This window comes from Auxenochlorella protothecoides, assembly GCF_000733215.1.
Source record: "Auxenochlorella protothecoides strain 0710 unplaced genomic scaffold scaffold66, whole genome shotgun sequence".
Lineage (NCBI taxonomy): Eukaryota > Viridiplantae > Chlorophyta > Trebouxiophyceae > Chlorellales > Chlorellaceae > Auxenochlorella > Auxenochlorella protothecoides.
In genome coordinates this window covers 117,542-127,609 of record NW_011934357.1, presented here as the reverse complement: position 1 = coordinate 127,609, position 10,068 = coordinate 117,542, and the positions used below count along the sequence as shown (strand labels likewise).

The following is a 10,068-nucleotide window of genomic DNA, read 5'->3' as shown; positions in this document are numbered from 1 at the left end:
GGGCCTGCCCAGCCCAGTGGCCCTTCATTCCATCTCAGTCACAGCAGATCCATTCATCAGGCCAGAACACCCAGGCGCAGGCAGCTCACGCTCGCGGAGGATGCGGCCGTCGACACCCAGGAGGGTGGCCATGAGGGGGCGGGCCTCGGACTTGGGGCGCAGAGGGCCGGCGAGCATGGGGCTGCTGGGGTGAGGGCCCAGCAGGCACAGCGCGCCGTCGCGTGCCACCGCCAAGTACCGCAGCGCCCTGCGACCGCGGCATCGGACCGGGGTGAGTACAGCCAAGGCCGGCGCCACAGGCGGTGCAGCCATGCCCATGTCGCTGTGACCCGGCATTGAAACTCGGGACCCAATCAGGCAAGGGCCGGCCCACAGGAGCATCTGATCCCCCCTTCCCAGCACCACTTTGTACCCCTTCCCAGCACCTGTGTTCCGCTCCGAGCTCGAAAAAGGGGAGGAGGTGGGACAGGGGCCCCAGCGGCGAGGCGGCGAGCTCGCCGCCCTGCGCGGGGACAGAGATGTCCAGGTGCGAGACGAGGCCTGCGGCGTCCACCACCGCGAGCCGGGCCTCGGCCCTGACCAGGGCCAGCAGCGCGATGTCGCTGGTGTGGCGGCTGTACCGCAGGATGTACTGGAAGCCAGGGGGCTGTCATGGGGTGAGGCAAGGGGGGGTGGGATGGGTTGATTTGGGCTTTGGAGAACTGGGGTTTCAGAGGTTGAGTGGGGGAGCCCATGCAAAGCTTTCCAGGGGAAAGCAAAGGTCACAGCGGCAGAGTGGTCGGCGGGCGATGCCGTGTGCAAGCGAGCCGCCGAAACGCCGTCAACACACACACGTCCCCCCCTCCTCACACCACAGTTGTAGACAAACACTGCCCTCCACTTGCTGTCAACCCAGTCCCCATGGCGTACCTGATGAGACACATGGCTGTAGGGCACGCCTGATTCATCCAGGTTCACCCGGTTGGTCACGCGGGAGGTGGGGCAGAACTGGAAGATGTGCACCTTTCCGCCGGCGTACCCGACGGCCACCAGCCCAGCCTCGGGCCAGGCCTGGAGTGTGAGGGGGGTGGGGGGTGAGGGCGATGCACTGATGGGTCAGGCGGAGCGGTTGGCTGGATGCGGGGCAGCCCCAGAGGAGCGCCCTGATCAACCTCACTGCGTGTCCTGCCATTCAGGGTGCACTCCGTCACCTCGGCATTGCAAGGCAGGTGAGGGGCAATGCTTCGTCGCATGGCCATCGACGCCTCCTGGTCCCATCCCTACCACACCCAGACTGAGCCAGCACATGCAGCCACCCACCCACCTCGATGGCGGTGACGGCGTGCAGGCGCTCGGCCCCAGAGGAGGCTGGCACCGTCATCAGCAGCTCCGGCACCTGATGAGGAACGTCAAGGAGGAGCGTGGCTGGAGGTCGCAGAGCGCAGGTCGGCGGGTAGTTGCGCTGGGCACCTGGAGGTACCAGCACCTCGATGGAATCGAGGAGGCCCTCCAAGACAGACAGTGATGGACCCCGTTGCAGTCTGATGCCGCGGTCAACCTCAACCCCCAGCAATAAAACTCCACATTCCTCTCCTGCACCCCCCGCTGACCTGTGCGACAGCATCCCAGACCCTGACCCGACCGTCTCTGTGCCCGGTCAGTAGCAGTCCGGCCGGGTGTGCCCCTGCGGCCGCGGCGCCGGGGTCCAAAAGCGCCGCCCGGCCCCCCGTGAACGGCCAGTCTCCTGGCCCCGGGGCGAAGGCCGCGCCGCCACCCGCGTGCCGCCTGCTGCACCCACGCACCGCCTCCAGGGTCAGCCCGTGTGTGTGGGAGGGACCCAGGGTCGGCACCAGCAGGCTCACCGTGACGGGCGGCAGCTCCTGCGGCAGGATGGGAGGAGGGGGGAGAGGGATGCAGCTGAGTGCTTCACTGGTGAAGAGATGATGAGGGGGCGAGCGCTGCTCTCACCCCAACCCTCACTCCCCAGGGACAGAACCAGGCAGGCACCTGGAACGGCAGGGTGAGCGGCATGGGCTGCCAGGTGGCGAGGTCGTGCACCACCAGCTGCCCGCCCTCCGTGAGGACCAGGAGGGACAGCGGGGCCTCTGGATCACGGGCCAGCGACCCCAGGCGGGGCACCTAGGGTGGGAATGAGGGCAGTGAGTGGTGATGAGAATCGTCCTCTTCTTATATACTCGTCCTGTCATGACCGGGGAATGAAGACTAGTTGCAAAACCCTGGCCAGAAAGGCGCCGCCAGCATCCACGCGCCCGCATGCCCCGAACAAGACGGTGCCCAGAGTTCACGGCGGGCCGCCGCAGGGCCCTCCTCACCAGGGCGTGGCCCTGGACCGCGCCGAACCAGGGGACCAGCTTGGCGGGGCCCCGGCTGCGCTGCAGGGGCAGGAAGGAAAGCATGTCGGGCTCGCCCATGTCCTGCCCGCCTCGCACCAGCAGGCAGGGGCCCAGGTCCTCCAGGCCTGCGCCGGGAGGGTGGTCTTTAACCAGGCTGTGTTCGAGAATGGCCGGGGTCACCATCTCCTGCACCTGGTCTGCCAGCCATTCTCTGTGTCTGACCATGCGCGGCCGGGCCGGCAACCCCATCGAGGAATCCCAGCATGCATGCAGAGCCCCTCGCACCGAGCACCAGCGCCAGGGAGAGGATGGGGCCAGAGCGGTGGCTGCCCTTGCACAGGTGTGCCACGACCTCCGTCGACGGGGGCGCAGCGCCTGCCTGGGTGCCCCTCGCCCAGGCACCCGAGGTCAGGGCGTGCACTGCGATGGCGCCGTTATCGTAGCCCATCTGCGAGGGGTTTGGAGCCGGTCAGGGTGGCTGGCAGGAAAGACCTCCAGCCCCATTTGCCGTTGCCGGCGACGCCCACCTCCCTACAGGCTCCTCCAGCCGGCCCTGCAGCTGCGCGTCTGTCCAGCCACGACACGCGCACGCGGCACGGGCAGGGGGGTCCCCGACCAACCCTCGCGCCTCCCGCCCCGGCATCCCCGCACCACGAATCCGTCGGCCTGGTCCCCGAGCCAGCAGGCCGCGGTGGGCAGCACCTCCTTGTCCCCGGGGTCCCCACCAGCGCACAGCACGCGCTGAGCCCTGCACAGGACGAGGCGCATCGGAGGGTCGCTGGCCACGATGTCTGGGGGGGAAGGCATGGCGAGCAGCACAAGCCGACAGGCCCCGGCCCATTCTGTTGCGCCCCAAATAGCTTCCATTCCCAATTTCCAAAAGCCACCTGATGTCCCAGACCACAGCCCCGGAGTCGCGGTACACGAGGAGGAGCAGCGGCAGGCCCGGCACGTGCGCAGCGGTGGCCAGGGCCACAACAGGGCCTCTGCCGCCCGTTTGACTGGGTGTTACTGCCGAGGAGAGGGAGGCAGCGGGGGAGGTTGGGGATCTGATATTACCTAGAACAACTCCAAAAGCTCACATCTGCCCACGAATAGGTTGCCTGGGTGACCATACAAATCAGACCCAAACACTGCCACTCACTGGTGTACTTGCGAAGAGACACATCCAGGACTGGTGAAGACTCGGGGGCGGGCTGGCCGTCTTCCCCCAGCAGCGCAGCGGTTCTCACAGCCCCACTCTCGCAGCCTGTGCCGATATGCGGTGGCAAAAGGCCGTCAGGGGCTTGGGATACACAAAGAAGCAGGGCAGATGCACCCGGTAGGTGCCACTGGTCCTCGTTCGCATCTCAATCTTCAAGTGCTGGGGACACTCATACAGGCCACAAATCGAGTGCTTCTGCCAGTGTTCCACCCTCACCAGACACAACATCACCCACCTATGAGCAGGTATGGGGCTGAGGGCAGGGGTGTGACTGCCGTAATGGCATCGCCCTGCAGCCACGTGGAAGCTACAAGCTTGAAGGAGTCTATGCTGAACAGTTGGATGTCGCCCAGCTGCAGTGGGTGGATTGCAAATGTGAGTACCAAAATCACACAGATGCACCAGAGAGGGGTCAAGTGCCAGAGCAAGGCACAACCAGAGCATGGGGGGTCAGATGTCACCCTACCTGGGTGACGCGGAGGATGGCGCCCCTGTTGGCCAGGAAAGCCAGGTAGGAGGTGGGAGACTGCGACGGCGTTTGCAGGACAGCTTCCACACCCAGGGCCCCGATCAGCTTGATCCTGCCGTCGCTGGTGCCCACCTGTGATGAGAATGGGGCTATTGAGATTGATCAGGGAGTCATCTGGAGGATGGGCTTCACTGCCTGCTGCATAGGCGCGCAAGCCAACCCTCCACCCTACGTCGCCTAGTCCTCTGATCCCCCACTGGCCATGAGCAGCCATCTGTGCGGCACCCACCACGAGCAGGGACTGACTGGAGTCATAGGCCAGGCTGTCGGCACTGGCCGGAAACCCGGTGCCCCCCGCCTGGCGGATGGCCATGCTCTGCCGTGTCAGGGTGTCGGGGGGCAGTGCCTGGGACTCTCGCAAGGGGGCCGAGGCCTGCTGCAGAGCCCGCTGCAGGTGTCGAGCTGTGCCTTTCATGAGTGTGACCTCATAACATTCAATGGCGCGCGCTGTTGTTCGAGATCAGGGGTACCGATCTGGGGAGGTCCTACCAGCTCCCGGGGTATGAGGACTCGCGAATGGTGAAGTCTCCTGGCAACGGATCTATGCAGCACGAGCTACTGGACCTCTTTGAGCTCACGCGTTTGTGTAGGATCTGTGCGATCATTGACATAAGGTCTTGTGGGACCTGGTCGCTCTGCACGCGTGCACCATGTGGCGCGCTCTCACGGCTAGCTTCATTCATGAACACCGCCCGATTCCAGCGCGCTGAGCGCGTTGCCCACCTGCAAGCTTCCTTACTTGTATAAACGTATGCAGCTTTGATTAAGCCTGTGATAGTCATAAGCCCAGCCTTCATCGCTAGGGGGCCGACGTGCTGCAGCCACCCTGCGACGCAGTTTGAACCGATCACGGCCTAGGGCACGCCCAGGCCTCCAGTTTGCAGCGCGAGTTACCCGGCGTTGCTGCAAGAGCTTGCCTATTTATCTTGAGAGTCCTGCCTCACCTGCAGCAGGTCCACATGCCGGGTTCCCGGTAGGCAGAGCGGGGACGTGCTGCGGCCGGCTGCCACCTGGATGCCCTCCTCCTCCTCCTCCAGCATGGCATCCTCAGACCATGAAGAAGGGTGCGAGGGCATGTGCGAGCGGCGTGTGCCATAAATACATACCTGCCGTCACTGTGCAGGGCCAAAGCCCCTGGACCTCTATTGACAGGCATGGTTCCTCCCTGTGCTGCTCGCACCACCTCCCCACCAACCCCCCCCTGTTCTGACTCCGTCCGACCACCCCCCCACCCCCACATCAGGCCCAAGCGGCACGCGCCAGCCACCCGCACCCCGCACAGGGTCGGTCCCCCCCACGCCGCCCGCCAGCGGCTGGAGTGGGCGGCCTGGACCGCCCTGAACCTGGGGGCCACCCTGGTGACCGCCCTCCTGCTGCGCACGCTGCCGGGCGAGGACCGCACGCTGTTCCTGCTCTACTACCAGCCCCTGATCCCCGCGCTGGCCATGCTCTGGTTCTGGACCGTCGCCGTGTGGCACTGGGAGCGGCGAGGCGTGCGCTACGCGGCCTGCTTCTCGCCCGAGGACGCGCGGCACCTGCCAGGCAGCGCCGTGCTGTTCCGCGCCGGCACCGCCCTCTCCGCCGTCACCACCCTCTCCGGCGCGGTCTTCCTGTACCAGCTGGCAGAGGGGCAGCGGGGCGCGGCAGCCCTCCAGCCCCCGCTCATGTATAGCAGCCTGGCCGTGGCCCTCCTCTGGCCGGGGCCCGGTTTTCATGGGGTGAGGGCTGCAGGGATGGGGGTTGGTGTGTTTGTAGCGGTGTGCCCCTTCCCACCTCTTGCCCGCCTGCTTCAACCACCCCCCTCACCACCCCACCCCCCCCGCCGCCACTACACACCGCAAAGGACACGCGCCGCTTCTTCGCCAGGACGCTGACGCGCGTGGCGCTGCCCGTCCACGCCGTCTCCTGGGCCGACTTCTTCCTGGCCGATGTGGCCACCAGCCTCTCCAAGTCGGTCGGCGACGGGGCGCGCGCGCTGTGCGCTGTGGCGGCCGGCCCTGGCGCAGCCTTCGGCTCCGGCACCTGCGGCGAGAGCGGCGCGCTGGCGCCGCTGGGCTCGGCCCTGCCCTACGCCGTCCGCCTGGTGCAGTGCGTGCGCGTCTTCCGCGACACTGGTGCGCGGTCGCAGGCGTTCAACGCCGTCAAGTACGCCACCGCCTTTCCGGCCATCGCGCTGGCCGGGGCGGCCGCTAGCGTGGGGCCCGAGCTCTGGCTCACCACGCTGCGCCCGCTCTGGGTGGGCGCGGCTGCGCTCAACGCCGCCTACTCCTACTTCTGGGACCTGGAGAGGGATTGGGAGATTGGCTTCTTCTCCCAGATGGGTGCGTGGGAGTTTGTTGTTCTTCTTCCTTTTTGGGGGGGGGGGATGAGGGAATGGTGGCGAGGAGAAACAACCCTAGATGATTACGTGGTGGGAAAAACCAAGGCCATGGTGTGGAGCTGTATGCCGTGGGAGCCAGCTTATAGCACTAGAAGGAAGCCTGTGTGCGGTATGCCCCTGCTCTTGCTCCACAAATGCTTGGTGTCAATGGCATCCATGGCCAGTCGCATGACGAGGCATGGCTCAGGAGCACCACAACCCCTCGGGGCCAGGCCTCTAGCCGCGCCTGTATACCCATCGTGACCAAGTGCCTGGTTGTCGCGCAGATGTCCAGAAGACAGCCCTGCCCAGACCGGTGCTGGCCTCCCCGGCCATGTATCCCCGCGCCGTCTACCTGTGAGTTCCTCGATGAAAAAAGGGGGGACGGGGGTCCATAAGGCTGCAACAGCTGTCCTACAGTGCACCTGGCTAGTCAATGATTCATTCCCCCCTTGCCAATCAATCCCCCTCACCGTCCCCAACGTTCAGGTACTTGATGGCCTCCAACCTGGTGCTCAGGCTGACCTGGATCTACAAGCTGTCTGATGGCCTCAGGGCAAATGCCTTGGTCGTCTCCTTCTTTGCCCTGCTGGAGGTGTTCAGGTGGGTGTTGCTGAGTTGCCTTGAGGAGGAGGGAGAGCCCAAGGGCGGGGCTGACACACTCACAGTTTGGATGTCGGGCCGCGGGATACCGAGCTACATTGCCACGCTCTGGAACAGTTCGCAGCCATGTCTGGGTGATGTTCGATCGTACCATCGAGTCGGCGAGCCCCAAGTCCCTCCCTGCCACCGCCACATGCTCAGACGCTTCCAATGGATGTTCGTGCGGGTGGAGGTGGAGCTGCGCAAGCTCCAGAACCAGAAGCCGGAGCTGGGCAGCCTGATGGGGCACGACGGGTCGGCCGCGCTTTCCAGCCCCAAGCCCGGGGCGGCGACGCCGACGCACCCGTTCCACACCCACGAGCCCAAACTGTGACCTGACTTGCTTCTGCGCTGGGTTCCCCACAAGGTATCGTTGCCTGTGTTCCCACACGCTCACACCGCCGGCGTACAGAACCCCCTGACCCTCGTGTGGTCCCTCGGACCGCGACCATTGCTACATGTGACCACACGAATGCCAATCGCATTGCCAACGAGGGCGAGACCCACTCATGCGGCTCCTCCCGAGAAGGCTCATGTTCCCCAACCAGGCGGTTCCTACCGCCCCGAGAACCAGGCCCGTGCATCTGCCAGCGCGTCTGCTCGCACGTTGCAGCGCAGGTCGACGGTCGGCAGCGCATTGCACGGCCCGCCCACCACGACGCCCGACCAGGCCTGGCTCACCGCCAACCCCGCCAGGCAGTAGCAGGTGTGGTAGTAGTCGGGCGCCTTGCCCGGCTTGTCGCGCATGCCGCCGCGCAGCTCCTGGCACGCCGCGAGGAGCCACACCTGGAGGGACTGGGCGCCAACGGAGCTCTGCGCTACGTCTCGCCCCGCCGCCGGGGCGCCGGGCAGGCCGGTCGCCACCAGCGCGGCAGCGCCATGCGCCACGGCCGCCACCTGGCTCCGGGCCCGATCCAGTCCCTGGCGTGTGTGTTGCCACGAGGAGGGCAGGGGTGATTGTGGAATCTGTAGTCCTCAGCATTGAACGCCTCTTTCAGGCAGGCCACTCACCTCTCGGAGCCTCTGGGACGCGTGTTGTGCCGTCCGGGCGGCATGCTGGAGGTTGGAGACGGCGGCATCGTTCTGCGCATGCACGGCAGAGGAGTAGGCCGCCTCAGCCTAAGGGGAAGCAGGGGATCGGAAGGTGACGCACAAAGAGCGGAATGAGACGAGGATCGGTCCTGCAATGAATGGTAGACCGACCAGTCCCATCCCATCAACTGATGACGGGCAGTCTAGCAAGACTTTAGACATTTCCTTCGAAACCCGTCCCTGGTCTGAAACAGGCATCATGGCAATGCGCCTCCAAAGCCCTGTGCCACCTACCTCGGCCTCCAGCTTCTCGGCGGCTTCCAAGCGCACGGCCAGCGAGTGCACCAGCGCCCGGGCCGCCAGGGTCTCCGGCGACAGGTCCTGGTCCGGCCTTTGCTCAGTACGGGTCTCAGTGGCGCGTGCGTTGGAGGGCGCATATCGATCCAGCAGTGGAAGCACCGCCCCCTGCCAGAAGGAGTAGCAGCCATCAACCAGCTTGTTGGTGCGGCCCGCGTAGCCCCCCTCAAAGGGAGCCTGAAGCGCCGCGACCCAGGACTCGAGGCTGGGGATATCCAGCGCCTGGCACCTGTCCAGGAGACAGAGCGCGGCCAGGCCGCAGTAGGTGTATCCCCCGTGGGCTTCGTTGCCGGGCTCCCCCCCGATCCCTCCCTCGTAGCTCTGCGGGGGAGGAGGTGGAGGAGGGATCATTCAAAGGGGCGGAAGCGGTAATTGATGGGTCCTCAGACGCGAGCAGTGCCTCGTAAGATATTGAGCACCTTCCCCTGACACGCCTGGCAGCGGCGGATGAAGTCGACCATGCCGCAGCAATCCGCCAGGGTCTGCACATCAAGGTTCAGCATGTGACAGGCCGCCAGGGCGCAGTAGCAGCCCCGCACATCAACCTCGCCCCCTGGGGGAGGAATGGAGGAAGTGGGTTTGTGCTGGGTTTCTCCTGGCCATGCACTCAGGGATTCCGATGCAACAACAACAGGCTGAGACCATGCCCCATGTGGTCCTCCTGTCCTGTAGAGACTGTTCTGCAAGCAGACCGCGGTTTCAACGCCTCTCCTGCATGTACAGAACCTTCTGAGGACAGAGCAAGCTCACCATCGTGCATGACCATGCCGCCGCCTTGCTCGGGAGGGATGCACATGCGAAGGAGGAATCGCATCAGTGCGGGACGGTCAATAACACTCAGAGCCTGCGGGCCCCCTAGCGTCACCAGCGCCGCCACAGCTGCACATGATGCAAGTCTAGGGCTGAGAAGTGGGCTGCTGCTATCCCTGGCTTTCAAAGATGATACTGGCAGCACATACCCTCCGCCACTATGCCTGATCTCATCTAACACATAGCATGCACATGCTGTCACCCCAGCATCTTCCTACCCACCTGCGTATGTGGGAGCCAGGTGGGGTAGCTGGTAGGGGCCTCCCCCAAAGCCTCCCTCTGGATCTTGGCAGGAAGCCAGGAAGGTGATGATGGAGTCTCGGTCCGGCTGGGCGGGGAAGGGCCGCTCCAGCAGCACCAGGCCATGCAGGATCCAGTAGCACAGCCATGTACGACTTGCATCCAAGCCCAGAAATCCTGACAGGTACGGAGTGTATGGGGCCGGGTCTCTTGCATTGCTTGTGGCACTGCATTGTGGTTGAGACCCACCACCAGCCCACCCCCACTCAAACTGCCCCCTGACCCGGCACCTCACCAGCATTCAGGCACCCAAGTCCCTTCCTCAAGAACTTTGCATGCTTGTCACGATACAATTCTAGGGCTCCGTCGTCCCCGTCCAAGAGTCTGGCATCCAGGTGTCGGTACAACTCCAGCACCCGCACCTCCAGGGCCCACTGCTCCCTGGAGGTATCGCTGGCTATTCCATCGTCCAGCATCTGGAGACGTAATGGTAAGGCGATGTTATCGGTCCGAACCTGGAGGAAGTGTGATGCCAGATAAAAACTGTTGCATCGCCGAGACA

At 64.9% G+C, this 10,068-nt stretch overlaps 3 protein-coding genes across 3 annotated transcripts in view; 1 reads left to right on the top strand and 2 right to left on the bottom strand.

Moving 5' to 3' along the window:
• F751_5633 (hypothetical protein) overlaps positions 1-4,481 on the bottom strand; it is a gene marked incomplete at both ends in the record, with an annotated part of 10,169 nt that extends 5,688 nt beyond the window's left edge. The window contains 13 exons of the mRNA XM_011402354.1: positions 90-247; positions 426-646; positions 910-1,050; positions 1,304-1,375; positions 1,590-1,859; positions 1,987-2,118; positions 2,313-2,458; positions 2,619-2,781; positions 2,985-3,081; positions 3,221-3,344; positions 3,773-3,890; positions 4,004-4,138; positions 4,296-4,481. Coding sequence (XP_011400656.1) covers positions 90-247; positions 426-646; positions 910-1,050; positions 1,304-1,375; positions 1,590-1,859; positions 1,987-2,118; positions 2,313-2,458; positions 2,619-2,781; positions 2,985-3,081; positions 3,221-3,344; positions 3,773-3,890; positions 4,004-4,138; positions 4,296-4,481 — 1,963 coding nt within the window. The remainder of the gene's footprint in view (positions 1-89; positions 248-425; positions 647-909; positions 1,051-1,303; positions 1,376-1,589; positions 1,860-1,986; positions 2,119-2,312; positions 2,459-2,618; positions 2,782-2,984; positions 3,082-3,220; positions 3,345-3,772; positions 3,891-4,003; positions 4,139-4,295) is intronic.
• A 544-nt stretch (positions 4,482-5,025) lies between these two features.
• Positions 5,026-7,401, top strand: F751_5632 (SPX and EXS domain-containing protein 1; the record flags this gene model as incomplete). The annotated part of the gene is made up of 6 exons (XM_011402353.1): positions 5,026-5,039; positions 5,310-5,784; positions 5,910-6,387; positions 6,713-6,782; positions 6,915-7,028; positions 7,230-7,401. The coding sequence occupies 6 exons, from the start codon at positions 5,026-5,028 to the stop codon at positions 7,399-7,401; spliced, it is 1,323 nt and encodes a 440-aa protein (XP_011400655.1).
• Positions 7,402-7,622: 221 nt separating this feature from the next.
• Positions 7,623-9,982, bottom strand: F751_5631 (Protein farnesyltransferase subunit beta; the record flags this gene model as incomplete). The annotated part of the gene is made up of 7 exons (XM_011402352.1): positions 7,623-7,988; positions 8,079-8,186; positions 8,394-8,777; positions 8,876-9,009; positions 9,207-9,335; positions 9,489-9,683; positions 9,802-9,982. 7 exons carry the CDS (start codon positions 9,980-9,982, stop codon positions 7,623-7,625), a joined length of 1,497 nt encoding a protein of 498 aa, XP_011400654.1.
• Between the last annotated feature and the right edge of the window lie 86 nt (positions 9,983-10,068).